We start from the raw sequence: 24,477 nt of genomic DNA, 5'->3' as shown, positions 1-24,477 counted from the left end.
ACCGTTAAGTTTGTCTAAACACCACAGGTGGTGAGGTTAACTTCCCTTCTAAAAGATTGCTTTGGACAGCCCTAGACACGAAGCAGAACTAAAAACATATTTGAGGTCACTAGTTTTAAGAACAGGGACATCTAATACAATTCATTAAGTATAATTGAAATAGAAATCCTACAACAAGAATGTAACAAGGAAGACTGTATAAATGGACTTTTTGAAGTATATCCTTCCCTCAGTGCACATATTTGGTTCCCATTAATTTTAATGGACATAACTTGCTCATATATCATCAGCTCAAGGACTTCCCCTGCTTCTGTGTAAAACTGGCTGCATGAAAGAAAACACATCCACAAAGAAAAACTGAGGCTGTTGCTCAGGTTCTCTAAATAATAGAGTCCAAGGGCATGATAATTAATTAAATATAATGTTGCATAGAATAATAAGAAATGATTATGATATTAAGCAAATTGGGTGGTTTTCTTTAAGAAGAAAGCAAACAGGCAAATAATATTGAGATCAAGCCCTGTGTATCCCGGCCTACTTTCTTACTCAAATCCCAGTGCTTCTACCAATGCGAACCGATTTGAATGATAAGCTGAAGGCAGAGACTATTTTGTGACTCCCCAGCACTGCACACACAGCTCAGACCAAGCACACAAAAGGCACCCTGCAGACACTTGTTAAGTTGAAATGGACGATCCCTTGTTTCTTAGATTCTCTTCAAATTTTCATACCTCTGGGCCTTGGCTCCCACTGATTCTTCTGCCTGGAACACCCTCTCACACAGCCAGCCCCAATCTTCACTTGCTAAATCCCCAGAAAATTCTAAAGATACTGTCAAATGTTAGGGGATCTTTCTTGATCCTCCCAGGTGAATGCTGGGAGATCAGGATAGTCTCAGAATCCCATTACTCTCTTTTAAGTTCTGTTTAGTTATTTTTATGTTTAAATCTATTTTAATTAAATTTATTGGGGTGACATGAGTCAATAAGGTCATTTACATTTCAAGTGCACATTTCCACGATACTTGATCCGAATATCTCATTATGAGCCCATTATCCTCCTAAAACACACTGAAGATCCCAAAGAGGTTTTGTTTAAATGAGTGATACCTATCAATACTTCCCATAATAAAAATTAACACTGAAAAACTAATTATTAGTTTATTAAAACTAACATAGTAAACTCAGTATGCATTGGCATAAATAATAGATTTTAATAAAAGATAAATATATTCCTCCCAAAATCACGACTACTTTGGCATTTCTTGACATTCTGCAGATCTCTTTACTGTCTGGTTTAGTAGCAGACAGGCAGCCAGATTCTCGTATCTGTTCCTGCAGAAAATGTGCTGCAATATACTGCTCTGACTGAAACATCTGAAAAACCAGCTTCGCATGATAGGTAGTTAGAAGAGAGAGAAGTATTTTGGCATTCTTTTCAGATAATTGTGGATATTCTTTTTTGATTTTATGCCAAAACTCTATCAGTGGGAGTTTCCTAAATGTTAGTTTCAATGTGAAATCTAAAACACTATTAATGAACTTTGTATACTGTGGGGGCAACTTTGCCAGCAAGTCCCCCCGTCCACCACGGATGAAAGTGAAACTACCAAGACATGATCTGCTTGGGGAGGAGAGGTGGTCAATCTCTCAGAGAAAGACCAAGAACCCCTTCTTCAAGGGCTTTTATTAGGTTATAAAACACAGGAATACAGGTAAAGCTCATCAATCAATGTCAGGTGGCAAGGAGCAAACAATAGATAACATTTCAAAGAAATCTGAGGGCTTAGTCTGAGTCAGTGTCTGTCAGGTAAGGGGGTTGCAAAAACTTTGGGAGACATACTCATTTCCTTCAGGGACCCTTATCATATGAATGAAAGCACTCTTAGCAAAGCAGGCTTCACAGGACCTTAGGAACTCTTTCTTATGCCTGATCACCCTGGAACCCACTCTAGCCGGCAAGGGGCGGCACCGCCTTCCCAGTCATAGGTTTTTAGGCTTAAGTGGATTAGAGCCAGGAACCGCTTCTCCCAGATGGAAATGGGGACTCAGGCTATGTCAGAATAGCCAGGGGCAAGGGTCCATCACTGCCTCTTTGCTGCAGCCCCCCAAGTCCTTCCTTGAAGGGCTCCCAAGTTATCGGGTCTGGCTTAGGTTCCCCCTACTCTAAGGGGTCTTACCCATCTCCGACTAACCAACCAAGAGTTGGGGGCAGGGGATGAAGCAGAAGCAGTGCTGCTGCCAGAGATAAACTGTCTCCTTAGTGGCTCACAGTGCGGAGGTCGCTCACTCAGCCTTAGCCATGAGGGGCAGTTACAACTCCTGAAACCAGTCAGAGTGATTCCCAACAGTTTACTGTTACATTAAATTATTGGTCTACTTTGCACTTGTATAAGTCTGTTTACTCATGCATGATTTTTTAACATTGTGCATTGATCATTTATAATATTGATTCATGGGGTTATACAGCTCTTCCAAATGTCATATTTGAGTATACAATATTTGTATATTTTTTATCCTCACTTGAGGACATTTTTTTCATCACTTTTTAGAGAGAGAGGGGGAGGAAGGGAGAAATGGAGAAAGAGAAACATCAATGCAAGAGAGAGCCACTGATTGGCTGCCTCCTATATGTTCCTGGATCAGGGACCACATGTGCTGGACCAGAGATCATATGTGCTTGGAGCAGGGATGGAACTGGGACCTTGGTAAGTGCCCCAACCAAGGATTAAACCCACCACTTTTCAGTTACGGGACAACCCTACAACTAACGGGGCCACACCAGCCAGATCTACAATCATTTTTAAACCACATTAATATCATTGCCAATGTCATCATAAAAGGCTTCAGCAATTGATGAGCTGTTAAACTCCTGGTAGATATTAAAAGTTTTCCAAAATTTCAATTTTCACTTGAAAGCTTGAGTTTTATCATTGGCAATAGATAGTGTCAGTTGTTTCCTTTGAAGCAATAAGCTCACTTAATTCACTTTGAGAAAATTTTTGCCAAATATCCAGGTCTTGATAATCAGCTTGTCTGTCAATCGCTCCTTTTAGTAAAACAACTGTGCCGTGATAAGCTGCTGGCCCAGCTCACAACGAGAACAACCGCACAAATGCCTTTCCTCAAGATGATCAGTGCACTGCAGTGTTCCATAGGAACTCCACTTCATTACCTGGGATAGTAAACACACATGGATTCACAGGCCAACATTTCATAAAATTAACCATTTTCACTGCTTAGCCAAAGATGGTTTTATGTGAAATGGCCATTTTGCTTTTTTACAAGTGTGTGGCTGTTAAGGAATACAGTGACTTCAATCACAGCTAGGAACCACTGTCTTGACTTTTGCTAAGCTACGAGAGTTTTATCCTTATTTCTTTTTTCCAGCATTGCAAATGTCAATACAGTGAAAGTGACAATAACATGTTAGCAGTATTTTGAAGTGGTTTTAACCACAATGACCCCTGAAAAGATCCTGGGGGAACCCCAAGGGACTGTGACCACATTTTGAGAACCACTGTGATAGAGTAAAAGAGATTTCAATAACTGGCCTTGAGCAAATTACTTGACCTTAACAGTAAAATGAAGATGCTAAGTCCCAGCACATTGGGTTATTGTGAGAGTGCAACTATGACATGTGTAAGGAACCCATATGGTGTCACCCATTCAGTACTGAATCAGTATCATTCTCTTGTCAGGCCCCCGAAAACTCACCGTATGACGACATTTAGATCATGACTTATAAAAACACGATCTTCTGTTTTATTTCCCTATTAAATTGTAAACTCCCTTCTGCACTTTACTCAAACTTTCTGTCCTAGATACCGAGAATCATTGGCCATGTGGAGAATCCGTGATGTACCAGAAAAATGAGCAAGGGCACCACACACGCACAGCATTTGCACAGAGCTGCCAACATGAAGGCCCTCTGAAGAGGACCAAAGGTTCCCCCAAGGAAGTGTTTTTCAAAAGTTGATCCTTGAAACATCTACTTTTAAAATCAATCTAAAATATTATTAAAAACAATGATTCCTGGGCCCCTCACAGAGCTTCAAAGTCTGGGCCTCTGATGGTCAAGCCAGGAACTACATTTTAATTGTTATCAAGGTGTTCCCTCTATTCTGTCAATTTGGATCTCTAAAGGGATCCAGAACCTGGATTAAGAAACCCTACTTTTTCCTGTTATTTTATATATAAAACAAAAAGAAAGAACTTTAATATTAGGGAAAAAAGAGGGAGGAAGGTGAAGCTAAGAAGAAGTAGATGAATCACTACTAATATCTACTACTTCGTGAGTGTCTAGTGTGTACACACATGCACACACTTACTTTTTTTCTGAATGATATATGTTGCAATACCTTTTTACCCACAGTGCTTTCATGTACATTTCTTAAAAACAAGGATGACACACTTATTAGAATGTCCAGAATCCAAAGCACTGACAATACCAAATGCTGTTGGGCATGTGGGGCGGCAGAAACGTATTGCTGGTGGGAGTGCAAATGGCACAGTCACTTTGGAAGACAGCGTCTGCAAAACTAAACACACTCTTACCATATAATCCAGCAATCACGCTGCTCAGTATTTGCAAGTTAAAAACATATGTCCACACAAAAAATATAAATAAAGCAACTACATGCTTTATTAATAATTGATAAAACTTGGAAGCAACAAAGATGTCCTTCAGCAGGTGGATGGATAAAGTACCTGTTGTACATTCAGACAATGGAATATTTTCCTGCTCTAAAAGGACATGCTCTATGAAGCCATGAAAAGACTCTGAGCAACATTAAATACATAGTACTAGGTGAAAGAGGACCTGGAAAAGGCTACATATTATGTGATTTCAACTACACAACATTCTAGAAAAGACAAAACTATGGAGCAAGTGAAAATATCAGAATAAATATTCACAACAGAGTGAATTTTATTGTATGTGAATTATGCATCAATAAAGCTATTACTTAAAAAAAGAATGATTCCTAATATAAACTGTGGACTCTGGGTAGTAATAGTATATCAGTGTAGATTCAGTGATTAGAACAAATGTACTGGTGTGCTGTGGGCTGTCAGTAGTTGGTACTGTTGTACATCTGTGGAGACTGAGGATATATAGAAACTTCCTGCTCAATTTTTCTATGAGCCTAAACATACTCTAAAAAATAAAATTGATTAATATCCTCACCCAAGGACATTTTTTCATTGCTGTTAGAGAGAGAGGAAGAGGGAGAGGGGAGGGAAGGGAGGGAGAGAAAGAGAAAGACATCAATTGGCTGCCTTCTCTTCCACGCCCAGACCAGGGAATGAACCTGCAACCTGGGTATGTGCCCTGACCAGGAATCGAACCCACAACTTTTTGATCTACAGGATGACATTCCAACCAACTGAGCCACAGCAGCCAGAGAAAAATTGATTAATTTTTGAAAAAGGCAAGGGTGGTCTTTTACCTAACAAGTTCTGTTATCAAAATCAATAACTTATTCATACAGAGTCTTAGCCGAGAGTCGCTGTGGTTTCCTGCTTCAACAGTGCTTGAAAGGAACCTGGAGCTCAACTCCCTCATCCCAGCCAGCTGCCCGGACCCATCCTTCTGCCACCTCCTCACAGGGTCCTCAGACCACCCCAAGGTCCCTGCCACCCCTCCAGCACCGCCAAGCCACCTGTCCTCAGCCACCATCACCACCACGTCCCTCTCACAGCTGCACCAGAACTACCACCAGGACTCGGAGGCCACCATCAACCACCAGGTCAACCTGGAGCTCTACACTTCCTACGTCTACCTGTCCATTTCTTACTACTTTGACCTCAATGATGTGGCTTTGAAGAACTTTGCCAAGTATTTTCTTCACCAAATTCAGGAGGAGAAGGAACACGCTGAGAAACTGATGAAGCTGCAGAACCAACGAGGTGGCCGGATCTTCCTCCAGGATATCAAAAAACCAGAACACAATGTCTGGGAGAATGGGCTGAATGCAATGGAGTGTGCATTACACTTGCAAAAAAGTGTGATTCACTACTGGACTTGCACAAACTGGCCACTAAAAAAAATGATCCTCATCTGTGTGACTTCATTGAGACTCACTACCTGGATGAGCAGGTGAATCCATCAAAGAGCTGGGTGACCATGTCACCAACTCCTGCAGGTTGCAGGCCCCTGGATCTGGCATGGCAGAGCATCTCTTTGACAAGCGCACTCTGGGAGGCAGTGAGGACAGCTCAGCCTTAGGCTGCCTTCCCACCGCCATAGGAGTGACTTCTCTGGTCACCAAAGCAGTGCGTGCATGTTGGAGTTACCTTTACATTTTCTATAACTTGTACCAATCATCCACTTATGTCTGTCATTTGTACCATTCCTTTAAATAAATTTGTTACCCCCCCAAAATATACAATAGTATTATTTATATAATACTATTATCTAACCTACAGAATTCAGTCAAATTTCACTAATTATTCCACTAATGTCATTGATAGCAAAAGAAAAAACACTTCTGGTCCAGACGTGTCACACATTACACTTAGTCGTCATGTCTCTTTATCGCCTTACAGTTCTTCAGTCTTTGTCTTACATGGCCTTGACCTTCAAGAACTGTGTGGGTCCTAAATCTGTTTGTATGATGTTGCCTCACGAATAGATTTATGTTATACATTTGGAGGAGGATTACCACAGAAGTAATGTGCATTACTGCCTAATGACAGGGGACATGGGACATCCGTGCATCTCCTCGTTAGTGATGTTTATCTTGATCACCTCGTTAAGGCGGTTCCTGCCATGTTTCTCCATTGTAAATCTATATTCTTTCTTTGTCATTAATAAATACCTTCCAGGGAGCTGCTTTGAGGCAATGTAAATATCTGTTCCTCGTCAAGTTTTCAGCCACTAGCTTTAGGTTTCCTTCTTGATTTTTGCCTAAAAATATTATTACTGTGGCAGCTGTCAAATGATGGCATGTCTACTTTTTCATGCCCTTGAAGCACTTTTTTGTTCATTAGCAACACCAAATATTTCTATTATTCTGAAAATCACGTAACACTAACTAAGCAGCAGCGTTGCTTAATTATATTTTCAGAGCTGATCAAATCCTAATCAATGCAATTAGGTTGGCATCATTCTATGCCTTCTGGGGCTTCGCTAACATGGCTGCCATCAAGCAGATATCTGGAAAATTCCTGGTTGGCATGTCTCTTCTGACCTCACTAAAGATTTCCCGCTATTGTTTCCCAGAGATAAAAAGCATGTAAGCTCCCCCAATTTTTCTGACCTTCAAAGTCCTTTTTTCAGAAAAATAGTGCATTCTTGGGTTTCTTGAAATGGTCATTGGTCCCCTGTCATTTTGGGGGCTCAAACTATGAACTATATAGTCAAGTGATTTCGCTGAATTTAAATGATCTGTCTTCAAAATAGACTGACTCTTCTTTCTGCTTTTAAGCCAATACAATGGACTTTAAAGACATTAGATAATATATTTTTTCAGTTTCAGAATTTTATGGGTCTTTTTATAATATTTATTTATTTTGATAAGATTTACTAACTTTTAATTCATTATATGAGCATATTTTTCTTTATATACTTGAATATGGGTTTAATTGACTTCCTCAAAATCTTTATCTGCTCATTTTAATATCTCAGTGAACTCAAGAGTCAGTTTCTGGTGACTGACTTTTTTCAGGAGAAAGGTCAAAGTTTCTTGTTTCTTTTATATGTCAGTACTTTTGGATTATATTGTAAACACTGTTAATGATATATTATACAGACTCTGAACTCTGTAATGTTCCTTTGAAGAATATTGATTTTGTTTTTACTTAAGATGACTGAACTCAAACTGAATACTGTCTGAATCAGACAGAATCTGCATTTTTATGATTTCCAGATGACTCCCATGAATATGAGACTATTCTAGAAGTTCAGAAGAGTGACTCCCTGTAGAAAGTTTTGGGGAGATTTCACATGAATATGAGATTTCAGATTCTAACTGGTCAATCCAGAAAACAGAGGTAGCGAATATAGGAAGAAGATGAGAGTAAATTAAAATCAAGTAGTTAAAAATGACCTTAGGGCCAAAAAAAAAAAGAGTTGAGACTTGTACCAACTAGAACACTTTCATTTGCAAATTAGAGAAAATCCAGCCAAAAGAAGCTTATACAATACAGGCATCTATCATTTCATAAAACTAAAATTCTGACGGTAGGTCTATTCTAGGGATGACTAATCTAGTTCAACAATGTCATTAAAATATGTTCCAAAATAGACCACCTAAATACTATATCTATTAAAGAAACTGAATCAAAAATTAATTTCCTTCCAAAACAGAAAGCACCATGTCCAGATAGATTCACTAGCATATTCTACTAGGCATTTATGGAAGAAATTTACCAACTCTTTGCAATCTATTTCAGAATATAAAAAGAGAGGGAATACTTCTTCACTCATTTTATGAGGCAAGCATTACTCTAATACCAAAACCAGACAAAGACATTGCAAAAAAAAAGAAAAAGAAAACTAGACACCAATGTCTCTCATGAACACAGAAGCAAAAATCCTCAACAAAACATCGGCAAATTGAATTCAACAATGTATAAAAAAGAATTATACACCGTGACCAAGTAGTATTTGTACTAATTATGTAAGGCTTGTTTAACATTTAAAAAATCAATTCATGTAATCCATTACATCAGCCAGCTAAAAAAATGGAAAAAGTCACCTTATTATATCAATAGATGAAGAAAAAGCATTTGACAAAACCCAACACCCTTCATCACAGAGACTCTCAGTAAACCAGAAACAGAGGGCAACTTCATCTTGATGAAGAATACCTACAGGGCACATAGGCATATGAAAGGGTACTTAACATCACTAGCTATCAGTGAGATGCAATTAAAACCCAGTGAGATACCACCTCACACCATCAGAATGGCAATGATTAACAAATCAACAAACTAGTGCAGGTGAGGTTGTGTCAAAAAGGGAACCCTAATGCACTGTTGGTAGTAATGCAGACTGTTGCAGGCACTGTGGAAAACAGCATGAAATTTCCTCAGAAAACTAAAAATGGAACTGCCTTTTGACCCAGCAATTCCACTGCTGGGATTATACCCTAGGAATCTTCAATCAACAATTCAAAAGAACCTATGCACCCCAATCAGCATAGCAGCATACTTTACCAGCCAAGTACTGGAGACAGCCTAAGTGCCCATCAGTAAATGAGTGGGTCAAAAAACTGTGGTACATTTACACGATGGTATACCATGCAGCAGAAAGGAAGGAGCTCCTACCCTTTAGGACAACATGGATGGAACTGGAGATTGTTATGCACAGTGAAATAAGCCAGGTGGTGAAAGACACATTCCATATGATTTCAACTACAAGAGGAACCTAAAGAACAAAATGAATGAACTAGCAAAATAGAACCAGAGGCATGGAAATAAGGAACAGAGTGATAGTGACCAGAGGACAGGGGGAAGGGGGATAAAGGGGAGTAGAAGAAGAAGGGTCTAGTCAAGGAACAGGTATAAATGACCCATAGACATGGACAACATGGTGTGTATTGACTGCGGGAGTGGGGTGGGTGGGCAGGGCGTGAGAGAATAACAGGGGAAATTGGGACAACTATAATAGAGCAACAATTAAAAAATAAATAAATAAATAAATAAATAAATAAATAAATAAAATTTGAGCCTAGTTAGTCACCAGGAGCCCTTCTTAGTAGGTATTTTTTCTCAGGGTTCACATGACTAACAGATTATTTTGTGGTAGAGAAAAGAAGGTGCTAATGTTATTAACACCACTGATTCACACACTTAATAATGGTAAAAATGGTGTATTTTATGTGATATATACTTTACCACAAAATTTTAAATGAACAATGTAATGTACAAAAAACATCAAATTGTTACTTTCGATAGGTAAAGTGTACGGTATGTGAATTATATCTGAATAAAGCTGTAAAAAAAGAATATCTACACAAACCCACAGCTATTATCATACATAATGATAAGAAACTTGAAGTTTTCCCACTAGGATGAGGGACAAAGCTTTGATGTCCCCTCGCAGCATACCTTTCAACATCATATTTGATGTCCTAGCTAGTGCAATGAGACAAGTAAGGCAATAAAGGGTGCATAGATTTGGAGAAGAAGTAATAATATTACCTTTGTTTTTAGATGACATGATTGTCTATGTAGAAAATCCAAAAGAATAAAAAAACCCTCCTGGAACTAATAAACAATTACAGCAGGTTGCAGTGTATAAGGTTAATATGTTAAAATTGGATGCTTTCCTACAATGAACAAGTGGACTTTGAAATTACAAGCACAATGCCATATATAAAAATACTCCCCCAAACTGAAATATTTAGCTATAAATCTAATAAAATACATATCAAATCTATTTAGGGAAAACTATAAAACTCTGATGAATTCAAAAAACTAAACACATGGAAAAACATTCCATGATCATGAATACAAAGACTTATTATTGTCAAAAATATCAGTCCTTCCCAATTTGATGTTTGATTCAATGCCACGCCAATAAAAATTCCCAGGAAATTATTTTGTAGATATTGATGAACTGATTCTAAAGTTTACATGGGAAAACAAAAAACCTAGAATAGCTAACATAATATTGAAGAAGAGCAAAGTGGAAGAACTGGTACTGCCTGACTTCAAGACTTACTGTAAAGCTACAGTAATTGAGACAGTGTGGTATCAGTGAAGGAACAGATCAATGGAACAGAACTGAGAGCTGAGAAATGGACCCACAGAAATGGAGTCAACTAGTTTTTGATAAAGGAATGACGGCAATACAGTAAAACAAGCACAGTCTTTTCAACAAATGATGCTGGAACAACTGAACATCCACATGCAAAAGCATGAATCTAGAGAGAGATTTTACACTTTTCACAAAAAATTAATTCAAAATGAATCAAATATCTAAATGTAAAATGTAAAACTATAAAGTTCCTGGAAAATAACATAGGAGAAAATCTAAATGACCTTGGGTATGGTAGTGACTTTTAAGTGGGACTTCAGGAGAATGGTAGGACAAGCCACAAAGGGGGTGAAAATGTTTGCAAAAGGTTTATATGGTGATAGACTATTATCCAAAATATACAAAGAATTCTTCAAACTCAATGATAAAAAAATCTGGTTTTCAAAAGTGGGCCAAAAACTTTAGACATTTCACCAAAGAAGATATACAGAAGGCAAATAGCATATAGAAAAAAATATTTACATCATACATCATCAGTATAATGCAAATTAAACAACAATGAAATACCACTATGCATCTATTAGAATAGCCAAATTCCAGAGCACTGTCAACACCAACTACTGGTGAGGATGTGAAGCAACATGAACTTTCAGTCATTGCTAGTGGTAATGTAAAATGTTAAAGTCATTTTGGAAGATAGTATCTTGTACACTAAACACACTCTTACCATATAATCCAGCAATTGTGTTGCTTAGCATTTCCCCAAAGGAGTTGCAAACCTATGTCCACCTGAAACCCTGCGTATAGATGTTTATAGTAGCTTTATTCATAATTGTCAAAACTTGAAAGCAACAAACATGGATAAATTAACTGTGGTACATCCAAACAATGGGATAGTATTCAGCAATAAAAGAAATGATCTATTAAGCCATGAAAAGACATGGAGGAAAGTTAAATGTATATTACTAAGTGAAAGAAGCCGACTGAAATGGCTACACTATATTGTTCCAACTATATGACATCTGGAAAAGAAAAAGCTATAGAGCAAGTGAAAGTATCAGGGGTTCCAAGGAACCGAGGTGGGATAGGAAGGGTTTAATAGGCAAAGCACAGAGAAGTTTTAGGGCAATGAAACTATATGAAACTATAATGGTAGATATATGTCATTATCTATTTTTCCAAACCCATAGAATGTACAACACCAAGAGTGAATCCTAAAGTAAATTATGGACTTTGGGTGATTACGATGTATCAGTGTAGGTTTATTAGTTGTAACAAATGGACCAGTCTACTGGGGGAAGTTGATAATTGGGGAGGCTATGCCTGTGTGGGAATGTGGGGATATGGGAAATTACTATACCTTCTGTTCGATTTTGCTGTAAATCAAAAACTATTCTAAAAATAAAGTCTATTAATAAAAGGAAAAAGTTAAATAGCAAAAAAAAATTAGCTCGAGGTGTCTGCTTTACTTTCAAGTATTCCATGCGGCACTAAACACATACTCTGTCTTTTGTCTTTTTTTAACAGTGAAGGGGGAAAAAACCCTCAAAAGTCCTGGGTAGATATCCCCTCACATGTCATTGGTCAGAGAGCTTTGTTCCAAGCACACTTTTAAACCAATTCCTTGGGAAAGTGAGTAAGATCACTATAATTGGCTTAGAGCAATCAAGAATCATCTCCTTGGCTGGGAAAGAGCCCAGTCATCCTCAAAGGAAACACTCATAGGAGAATGAACAGAAATCAAGTTTCTATTTTCAAAGAAGGGACATGGCTGTTGATCAAAGTTACAGCGCCAGCCACCTTTCAACTTTCTGTCCTTAGTGAGTCTTCCTTTGTAATCGACCTCCTTTGTTTGAAGAAAAAGTTACGTTAGGAACAAACTTGAGCCAATAAATCAGCAGATAAACACATAGAAAGATGAAAAATATGATGAGTCACTGAGGGCACTACTCGTCTGACTCATAAGAAACCCTTTTCTACCCCACATTTTAAAAGAATTTTTCAATTTTACCTTCAAAAGCATCATTATCATAAAAACTCAAAACGATGCCAAATTAATAATTTTAAAATTCAAATCCTTTTTCATTGGTTTACATTGGCTTTTCTGATACAGAGAATAACACTTAAGATTTATTGAGTGACATCTGGTTAATTAAATGCCTATTTCCTCCTGCCTGTTAAAGAGATCATAACACAGAAACACAACATTGGGAGAATAATTAAAGTGCGCCCAAAAAGCAGGACTAACCTTGTAATTCACTGTAATTAAAAATAAAACAAGAGCAATATGCTGAGAGAATTGCCTGTCTTCATCAGAACACCTGCCTGTACATTTGAAATTTTATTCTGGAAGTCTCCATCTTGCTTCTCTCTATTTTTGTATGCAACTGAAAATTCCACTTTCTACAGACCTCCCTTTGGCAAATATTTCTACATTCAGTCTTCAGGAAATTCACCTCTTAAAAGACCAAACAATACTTTTTTTCTTGCTATCCTTCCTTTATTTTTTAAATATATTTTATTGATTATGCCATTACAGTTGTCCCATTCCCCCCTTCACTCCCCTCCACCCTACACACCCCTCCCCCCACATTCCCCCCCTTTAGTTTATGTCCACGTGTCTCAAGTTCTTTAGATTCTATATTTCCCATACCATTCTTGCCCTCCACCTGTCTATTTTCTACCTACCGTCTATGCTACTTATTCTCTGTACCTTCCCCCCCTTCCTCCACCCACTCCCCTGTTGCTAACCCTCCATGTGATCTCCATTTCTGTGGCTCTGCTCCTGATCTAGCTTTTAATCTGTGTCTCCACAAGGATAAATGACCCTATGCGTCAGCAGTGAAGGAGCAGTAACGGGGGTCAGCCAGAAGGGGGTCCCTTGCCTGACAGCAGTTGTTGGTGGGGGAGGGCAGTGATCCTAGGTCTTGGAACCCTTCAGACAGCTGTGCGCAAGGTTGCAGATGACAGCCTAGAAATGACCTCTTAAGAGAGAATAAACTAATAGGAGTGGTTAACATAATACTCTTCCACATGTTAATAATCGCATATACTTTGTGTGTTAGGAGAGAGCTTAAGCCTCCTAATCTTTCCAAATAGCCTATAAGCCAAATATTAAAGAAAATGCCATGCAAATGTGTCCCCAAAACGTTCCTTAGAAAGAAGGAAGCGTAGTTTAAAAGGACTGGAGGGATCTCACACCTTCACCCCCAGTCACAGGCTGTTACACCTCCATTCCAGAGTGGCGGTGTGGACCCACAGCTCGGCACGCCGTATCTGGGCCCTGAGTTCACCATTTTCTAAATATGTGTCACTAGCCACATCATTTGCCCCCAGAATCATCTTCCTCATAGTGATAATCATGCCAGTGGGGCTAATCTGTTTTGTGGGGATTAAATGAAATAATATACACTAAATGCATGCCTCCTGGCAACGGCATCTACTATGGGCTCAACCGTGTCTGTCCCTGATTCACGTGCTGAAATTCCAACCCCCAATGCCTCACTCAGAATGTAACCATATTGGAGAGACAGCTTTCAAGAGGGAATTAGGATTAAACATGGTAATGCATACAAGTAGATTCTAACCCAGTAATAGTGCCCTTCTAGTAAGAGGGAGAGACGCAAGGGACGTGTGTGCACAGAGAAAGCCCAGTTGAGGACACAGCAAGAAGACAGCTCTCTACAATCCAAGGAGAGAGGACCCAGGAGAAACTATCCTGCCAACACTTTAACCTTGGACCTCTAGCCTCCAAAACTGTGAGAATATTAATTTCTGTGATTCAAGCCACTCAGTCTGTGGTATTTTTTATGGCAGCTCTAGCAAACCAGTACACACAGTATAGAAAAAAGTCTCAGATCTCACCTTCTAGCATACACGAAAAAAGGTCACCTGCATATTTTTTTCTATTAGCATTTCAAGTGATTAAAAGAAACCCCCAAGAGTCATAAGAGTCATCACCATCTGTGTCATTGTTCTGTTTTGTGTTCTGTTTCATAAGCATCGGCCTGGAAATAAGACGGGCTCTAATCTGATTGTTTCAACAAACCCCAAGGTTTATGGGCTACATTTAACCTCTCTGGACCAGAGTTTCCTGAGAAAATTGGATGAGACAACCCAGATTATAAGAGCATCTAGTTTATGTCATTCACTGATAAAATGGTGATTTACAGTTATTTTTGGCAGAAAAGAGAGCTCAATTCATTACAACATTCTCAACTCAAATACCTTTGTTTCTCCCTAGGACTGATTAAACTTCATATCTTTAAATTCTACCTATTCTTCAAAATTTATGTCATACTTACTACCTCCATGAAGCCTTTCCCAATCCTAGCAACTCAGTGCTCTGTTATCTTCCTTTGAAATCCCACGGCACATTGCTTCAGTTTTCTAGCAACAGCCCTAGCTGGTGTGGCTCAGTGGATTGAGTGTAGGCCTGCAAACCAAAGGGTCGCGGGTTCAATTCCCAGTCAGGGCACATGCCTGGGCTGCAGGCCAGGTCCCCAGTACAGGGCATGAGAGAGGCAACCCAAATTGATGTTTCTCTTCTTCTCTGTCTCCCTCCCTTCCCTTCTCTCTAAAATTAAATAAATCTTAAAAAAAGTTTTTCTAGTATCAAGTTTGACTTAGTGCCATCGTTTCTTTTGTCTTGACTCTCCCTCACCCCCAAAGCTGCTCACTGAACTGCTTCTATTTTTTGTGTAGTTATTGCTCCCTGAAAGCAAGGAGTGGGTGGACACATAATGCCTCCTTCGGCACCCAGCACAGCACCCTCCACCCTGTGTGCATGCAATCACTAATGGCTGGATTTCATAGCATTAAATCAAAAGTTTTCTTTAATGAAAATTACTCCTACAATGAGTATTCATCGTACTGTTAATAAGTTTCTATGTCATTAAAATGGCACTTTGCCCTAAAGCTAAAACTATAACAGTACAACAGGCATTGGGATTTAAAGATGCACTTTCTGAATAGATAAAATATTAATGAAATACCTTAAAGAGTTGTTTTCTTCTGGAATCTCCAAGAAAATGGTTTTTTTAATATTACATTTCTTCTGTTTGGGTAATTCCAGTTGAAATAATGATTGTGCAAATGTTTTATAAAAGGTAAATTATATAAGCATCATATTTCGGAAGGACCCAGCACTGAAATAATATAGAACATCATTTTCTTGACTTATAACTATAAAACACAGAGATTTTGCTGAGGATAAAGAGATAAAATCTATTTTTGTACTTACCCAATTTGACAGATTTATGGCACATCAATAAGGAATATTTGGTGAACATTTTTTAAACAAACATGAACCATACCTTGTAGAAGATTCAGTTTTTAATATCTGGAAAGGGCATTGCAGTATTTTTATTTTTGTGATGTTTTTGTGATGCCCCAGGCGATGAATAGACCAGTAAGAACAGATGCTCACTCAGCCTGAGAAACACACTGACTGAAACCATCCCACCGGTTTCACCAAGTCAGGCAGTTCTTGGCTATCCACACTTTTGTATGCAGTGAAAACTGCTTAGGGTTCAACAGCATATCAAATGTTTCAAGGATATGCCACAAACAAAATAACCTTTCTAAATTTCCCTGTATGATTCCCTAGCTTCTCCCTTTAATCTACCTCATGTAATCTCCGATTTGATTTAATTTATTTCAGCTCACACAGTTTCCTTCTCAAAGCCTCTTTGCACTGATGTCTGGGTTTATAAGTACCCACCCCCTTAAATATTGTGATATGACAAAAACTAGGCACTGGATGTATCCCCAGGAGAAAAGAGAGAACTGGAAGTACAGCCAAGACCCCTTTTGAAAGTTAATGTTGTTGTTTATAATTTCCCAACATATTTTACCAACCTAGGAATAGCTAGCTATTGACTAATTGCAGCAATAGGCAATGGGTTGAATCTTTCTGAGAATTCTGTGGAATTATATCATCACAGTCTGGCCTCACACACCATAGTGCATCAACACTTTACATTGATTGTGAACTTTACAGGTCTTCTTTGGTCTTTTTCAATGGTTTTCTGGTGTTAGTACTACTCTTCCATCTCTCTGCAATAAAAGTTGCTTCGCATTCTCCCTCTAGTGCAGTTACAGCACCCAGAGCAAAGCTCACAATGAAAAACATGATCAATTCTTCCAACAGCACTTGCTCTCCCATAGGTATGGTCATTATTTCAGCTGCCTCCATCTAATGATATGAAAAATTTTTTATAATGTTTGCATTAGCATTTTTCAAAAAACCCTGAAATTTATTTTACTAGAGAAAGACATTAAGCTGGTTCTGTTTTCAAATAACTATTAATGCAATAGTTCAATATATCCCAAACTCATCTCATTTTATAATTTAATTCCCTAAATATCAGTCACCTTGATATTACCTTTTTGTTACTCCCAAAGGGTAAAATTTCATTTGTGCAACTGTACAAAATATACTTGTATAAAAATATTTTTTTGCAACCAAGTAATGAGTATAGCTAAAGCTCCCCAGTGGGCTTCTATTGTACTCAAAACAAAATTTTTACTCCTAATACATCGAATGACTAAACTCTATATTTACCAGTTTAACCACTTGCTTTCACAAATTCTTCCAGGTCTGATACCCCTAATTACCACTGATAGCATCTCAGGTATCAACAGATATGTTATCTGCTAATGTGTACTTATCTATTTCAGTGAAAAAATGCTGAGAAGTTTATTTTTCATTTGGCCACGTGTGCTTTGCTGCCTACACCCTTATTTAGAAAGAACTAAAAGTTTACAAAGGGTCTTTCTACCTGAAATTGCACCCCAAGATCTCTTTTGAATCCATGATAGAGACTGCGGAGACAAAAAAAATCTTATAATGGGATTGAAAAAATGAGTAACCGGATAGTGGCTGGTGGGATCTAGATTTCTCACTGTTGAGAAGTTATAGGTAAACAAGATAGAAGCCAGAAAGAACCATGTGGTGCAGAATTAGAGTCAGAAATATCATTGTGAATTCACATTTACCTTAAAATAGATACAGAAATGATTTTTGTTTATTTGTGAACATATGGGTTAGTATACAGATATGTATTTCCTAGCTCTGCCCACCGAGAGGACCTAGAAACAATGGCATCTCAAGAACAATAAGCACATGCGATGCCCAGATCTTGGTTTCTATTACCACTCTGCAACAAAAGGGACCAGGATCCTTGGAGAAATGGCTGGTTCTGGGACTCGGGCAGGGGATATTACAAGGTGAGTCTAGAGGGCCGTGCAGTGCCAGGGAGTAGCGAAATGCTCAATAAACAAAATAATGGAGGTACATGAAAGAGATGCATGAGCCAACCTGAAAGTATTCCTTCCCAAAAGCCAAAAATAAAATAATCTGAGCAGCAAAATGAATACGGTAGCAGTATATTACAACCTAAAGCACAAACTTTATATCTGTGAGCCCATAGATATGGGCCCATAAATACATGGAGAGAAGAGACAAATCTCCAGCATGAAGAATTCCAAATAATTTATGTAGATACTGCCCCCTCAAAGAAGAGAATTTCAACTCCTCACAGCTTGAACGTGGGCTGCACTTACTGACTTGCTTTCAAGTATGCAAAAGATGGGGGTAAATTTAGGATGGAGAAACTTGGAAAATATTAGGTTGACCAGGTGATCAAACGTAACGTCATCATTGACAAGTGAAGTCAACAGTGTGTGCCCTTGAGGTAAGGTGAGAAAGGCACTTTACCTCCGAGGTATTATTTCCAAAATCTCCTAAATTCAGACTGATCAGGAGAAGAAAACAACAGATAAACCCATACGGAAGAACATCTACAAAATATCCAACTAGCATTCCTCAAAACCTCAAAGTCATTCAAACAAAGACAATCTGAGAAATTTTCACAGCTAGGGAGAGCCAAATGAGCCATGATAACTAAATGTTTTCCTGTGGCAATGAGGTCCTGGAACAGAAGAATTAGCGTTAGAAAAAAACTAGTTAAACCCAGATAAAGTAGGGAGTTTAGCCCTTCGTACCATACCACTGTTGATTCCTCAGTTGTGACAAATGAACCAGAGTAATGGAAGATGTTGGCAACTGGGGAAACTTGGTGACATGCACATGGGAACTCCCTAATACCTCGGCAAGTTTTCTGTAAATCTAAAACTATCCTAGAAGAAAAGTTTTCTTAATTTTTTTTTTAAATGTGAAAGCAAGTTTTAGTCTGTTTCCTAAAACAAGGAGCTCTGAATTAAAATAGTTTTTGTTCTGGGACAACCAATAGACATTTGAGTTATGAAAATATAAAAGCAAGTGCACATCTTTTGTTCTTAAGGACAACCCAAATGGCAGATATTTCAGGAGAAGCTGAGCAGTCTGTTTAGTTAGATGAAATGCCCATGTTAAGTTTGGAGGACTTATGACTATGCAGACAGTTTTCCACATTAGGAAAAAATCATGAATGAATGGTTTAAATTACTGGCTGCTCAAAGAGGCCATAGAAGTTGAGCTGGAGAGGACATCGGGAAGGACATGCAAGCAAATATTTACAGGTCACCTGAAAGAGACCAAGCCATGACAGACTGAAGTAGTTAGTGCAGGGTGTGGCCACTCCGTAGGCAATCTGAGTACACTGTCACTTAACTCATTCCCATCTGCACAATTGGGAAGAGGCACAGCTCCTGCTTTTTCATTCATATTTCACCTCGAAGCCAAGCAAAACAGACCCTGTCCTTAAACGTGGGTACAGAAAACGGAAAAGGCCATCAGAAAAACATGGCTAAATTTATTAGGTGGTCTTTTGGGGAACAGACAGTGTAATTATTTACTCTAAAAGAAACATGTTTTGGCTAACATGACAGTTTAATTATTTACTCTAAAAGAAACATGTTTCGGCTAACCTGACCCTTGATAATACTATAGCCTCGAAATTCTAAACCACCAGTTACAAATTGAAATGTCTACTGGGTTCAAGTAAGTAGCATACAAGCAGAAACAAAGGAAAGCAGGAATCAAGTTTAAAGGGATTCTATCTAAAAGGGGTAACCACCACTTGGCACCAACTGACTGCGAGCGACCCTGTGGAAATAGAAACCTAGTGTTAATAAGAATTTGTAATAAAAAGCAGAGAAGCTTCATTTTGGTTTGAAGGTTTTTAATTTTCTCTGTGGAATGGATTTGGACTGAAAGCCATCCATTTGTAACTTCTGGCATAGGTACATTATTTTAACTCTGGAGTTTTGTTGTTATTGAACTTTTGGGGGGACATTCAGATATACAATTAAAAATATGTGTCTTCATCATAATGAAAGAATCCATTTTTAAAAGGTTGTTATAGAATGATGACCTGCAAGGAAATAGGCACAGTCCTTTTGGGAAAAGAGGGTGTTGGGGGAAGGGGTGGTAAATTCCTGACTGTAAAAATTAGTAGATTTCAGAAGATGTTAAATACAAAAGAAATTCTAGAATCTAATTTACTACCAATTTTATTTCATTTAGCAATTTTAATAACAGGTTAGATTGTTCAGTCTGTCAAACTCAACTGGAACCATGGCCAAGTCAGTCTGAAGGTCAGATGCAGCTACAGGGAGAGCTGGAAGTTCAGTGACGAGTTGAAGGGCAATTAGCAAGTTCACAATTAAGTCCAGAAAAGTTAAAAAGTAATCAGCAATGCCAACCACAGAAGAATGGACCTGATGGTGATGAATTGTGGCAGAAATCTTAAAAGACAATAAATGGTCATCTCAAACAGGGATTACACTTGATTATCATTGCAAAGACCAATAGCCCAAATCAGTTTCCACTCTCACGGTCTTCTCCATGAATTTTTCTGCAAAATGCTGTTCCATTCTATCTCGCTGCCTTCTAATCAGCCTCCCTTCACATTGTTCTCCAGTGGTACTTTAGTGGCATACCAGTGGCGATGGGAATGGTCCACCTGAGTGCTGGCAATAAGACGGCAAAACTACTGAGAATTTTGAAAAGTAATAAAACTGACTAAAAGTCAGTCTGCTTATTATAAATAATATCCCTGAGTCAGCGAGTCTAAATAATGTCAGTGACAAACCACTCCCACCAAAAAATTTCTAAATAATTACCGTGATTATCATTGAGTTTTAGAATTATCTACATGAGCATCAAATTACTACATTGTAAATTGCATATCCTTTAGTAAACATTTTTACATGGAAATTAATTCAGAGAATTTTTTAAAGATTTTATTTATTTATCTTTAGAGAGGAAGGAAAGGAGGAGAGAAATATCAATGTATGGTTGCCTCTCATGAGCCCCCTGACGGGAACTGGCCTGCAACCCAGGCATGTGCCCTGACTGGGAATCGAACCGTGATCGTGTGGTTCGCAGGCCCTCGCTCAATCCACTGAGCTACACCAGCCAGGGCAAATTCAGAGAACTTCTAGTTATACAGTCAACCCCCCAAATGTGTTTATCTCATGAGTAAGTTTATAATAATTCGATATAGTTCAAGTTTACTTCAGGAGCAGTTAGTATCTCCTGACACCTGTGGTATTACACATTGTCCCATTTCAATACAGGCAGTCCTTGCGTTGCATGGCATTATGAGACTAAAAATGACCTTGCAAGCAGAAACCATGCAAAACAATCTTCATAATCAATGGGGAAGAGTATGATTCTTGTATGACTTTTAAACTTTTTAGTTGAAACATTAAAACCTGTCATACTATCTATTATAAATTAATTAGAAAATAAAAGTGATGTTTATTTAGTATACTGTAACTTAAAATAATAGAAATATTATGAATTAAAGGGACTTTATTCCTTTATTAAAAAAAACAACTTCTCAAGAGCAGTTGAAAGGCATTTGCCACCTTCTTATTCTAGAACTTATCATATGGACTGAGCATTGTTTTCTGTGCCTTGATAAATTGTCATACTCTTTCCTAAGTCTGGATAAGCATCCAAAATCTTATCCTTTGCTTTTTAAATATCATCAAATATCTTCAAGAGTTCCTTTAATGTGAAGTTTTTGCCGGTGTCATTTCCTCAGGGACATCACTTTATTTTTCATCAAAACCAACCAGCCTTATTAATGTCAGTAAATTTACAACCTTCACTGATTTACTCTGACTATATCTAGTCAAACAAAGCAGTGCCAACAATCACATGGTCAGCTATTTCTCTTATAACTTCAGTCATATTAAACTTGAATTTTATTTCCAGCATTATCACTTCTGGGGGGGTTTGTTGCACTTTCTCCTTAGTTGGCCAATTTACTCTTTCAATTATGCACTTTTGTAAAATATCATGTGGATTTCCACTGGGCAACAAGGATGTAACATAACTATACACTTTCTTCTCTGTGCATAATGGTTCACAATGACCAAGCCCCGAAGACTGTTAAAGAGATGTTGTGATTGGTCAATTACCAGGACCCACATCTATTGTTTAGGCAGTCACTTGTCAGCAGAGGAACTGGTATTGTGAGTTTTACCTTGTGAAACTACTCACAGTTAATAAACTAAACTAGCAGCTGAAATTTGAACCTCCTTGTTTAATGAGGATGCAGTGACTGGCATTTGTGTCCCCTCAGAACCGTGCAAAGCAAGGACTGTCTGTAGGAGACTCGCAACAATAATAGGATAGTGACTATAAAAATGAATAAATTGAACTGGTGTTACTTCAAATTTGTCATCCTTTGTGGCCAGGTGTTGCTTTTATTTGTGTTTAATATCTAAACAGTAAAAACAGTGCAAAAAACAGTGTTGCTTTAGTAAGTGTAAATTTTATTTCTTTATTAAATTTGAATATCTCTAAAATTAAAATTTGTTTTTTAGATTCTTAATTAAAAAAACAAAGAATCAAAAACATTTATTACACTATTACTAAGAATAGTTTTGTCAAATAGAGGAGGAACGTGTTTTTTAAAATAATGCAAATATGCTAGCATGGAATTGAATTGCTCTAAAAAGCAGATCTGATCTTATAACTTCCCTGATCAATATTTATCAGTCTCTTGTTACCGCCTATATCAGTAATTCTTCACCAGTATCACCTGCTAATCTTTTCAACACTCAGATGCCCAGGTTCCACATACAGATTCCAATGCAGTAAATAGATCTAGGCTGGGGACTGCGAAACTGCACAGCCCGTAGGTGATTCACGCAGGTGCCGACTCACTGACCCACCAGTTTAGTTCTAAGTTCCTTCACATGGAAAATAAGGGCCTTTAGGGTCTGTTGCCTGCTTCCTACAGACTCATCTCCTACTACTAATTGTCTCTCCATATTTTACAAGTTATAACTTACAGCTTCTGAACTAGCCATGAGTCTTTGTACATGTTCTGCCAACTTTCATAACTGTCTAGGTCCACTTAGAAAAAAAAAAACCTTCATTCCTGTTTAAGAGTTAACGCAGAGCTCATGTGTTTTAGGCACCCCTCCTGTATACCCTCCTCTACTGTAGCAATATATCACCACACTGTAATTAATAACTGAGCAGTTCTGTACCAAACTTCTTGAATAAGACCATGTCTTTTAATCTCACAACAACCCTATGAAGTTCCATTTTACTGGTGAGGAAATCAAAGCACAGAAAGTTCAATTAATTGCCCACAATCAAGTACATAATTAATGGCAAATCCACAAGCAAATTCAGCTAGTCAGACTCTGCAGTCTGACTCCAGATTATTATGAAGGACTGCTTCCTTCCTGACTAGGCTGTTCTCATTGAGAAATATGCACTTGAAAAGATCCTTGGAGAAGGTAGTAATATCTCATCACTAATGCTGCACCACAGATCAAATTTAAAATTCAGAGTGTTTTATCATGCCAGCAGTTGCGTACCAAAGGTAAGACACAGACCATTAACATCCAGCCGGCTACGTTGACCTCCTTGGAGTCTCCTAGGGGCTACAACTTGAGAGAAAGGTCTTGAGAGAAAGACTGCCCCAGGGGAAAGAGTCTGGTTGGGACCATAAGCAAACATATAAACCTTGTACAGAAGGACACTGCAACCACTTAAAGCCTGATGGCAAAGCAGGATCAGCATTATTATTCATCAGCGCCAGTTAGACATGCATAGTCATTGGCTTTGAAGTGAGAGTAGAGAATACTAAACTCACTTAATGTTCATTTTCCAGTGCTTCCCAAATTTAGTTGAGCAGATAAACTTTTTTTGATGTAGCCTCCTTTGTGCCCAGTGTTCCATGGAATATATTTGGAAAATTTTGCTAATGAAAGACAGCAAGTTTTGGCCAATGGACAAAAAAAAAAAAAAAGGAACTAGCACAATAAAGAGGTCTCAGCTCCCGGGCTGCCCGTCCAGGGGGCCTGCCGCTCCAGAAGGTGCAGCACAGGAGAGAAGGCACCTCCAGCTTGTCTGTCACTCACACCACAGACAGAACAGAAACGCCTCTGTCAAGACGTACAAATAGTCACTACTTTTAACTTAGCATTTATTATAGATAAGACACCATGACAAGCACTTTACATACCTTAAATATTTTACAGTTTAAGCATCTGTATCATTTATAGATGTATGGAGGATATTTTTTTTGGAAATAGAACACTTAGTAAATAATATAACTTCAAGAAGTCTCTTTAAGTTGAATTCGTTGATTAAAACTTGGAGGGTGGGAACAGGGACTCATACGAAGTAACGAAGTGACGTCCTTAATATGATCTGCTTAATGGAATTGTGGCAAACACCCTGCCCAAGAAAGGAACTTGCTATCTTTAATTTTTTAGTAATTTTAGATTTAAAATCCAAGAATATTCATTTCTGCCACGGAATTTTCTCTGGATCTCTATTGAGAAGAGAAC

The 24,477-nt window shown here is 38.2% G+C and overlaps 1 protein-coding gene across 1 annotated transcript in view; it reads left to right on the top strand.

Annotated features, from left to right (window-relative positions):
• The window catches only part of LOC118982304 (uncharacterized), a 43,956-nt gene that overhangs the window by 5,510 nt on the left and 13,969 nt on the right, over positions 1 to 24,477 (top strand). The window contains 3 exon segments of the mRNA XM_037039345.1: positions 5,492 to 6,008; positions 6,011 to 6,100; positions 6,103 to 6,285. Coding sequence (XP_036895240.1) covers positions 5,492 to 6,008; positions 6,011 to 6,100; positions 6,103 to 6,285 — 790 coding nt within the window.

Source organism: Sturnira hondurensis, unplaced genomic scaffold, assembly GCF_014824575.4.
Source record: "Sturnira hondurensis isolate 20B ecotype Veracruz unplaced genomic scaffold, ASM1482457v3 Scaffold0025370, whole genome shotgun sequence".
NCBI classification, from domain to species: Eukaryota; Metazoa; Chordata; class Mammalia; order Chiroptera; family Phyllostomidae; genus Sturnira; species Sturnira hondurensis.
The sequence above is the reverse complement of the archived record's forward strand: the minus strand, read 5'-3'. Positions and strand labels throughout refer to the sequence as shown.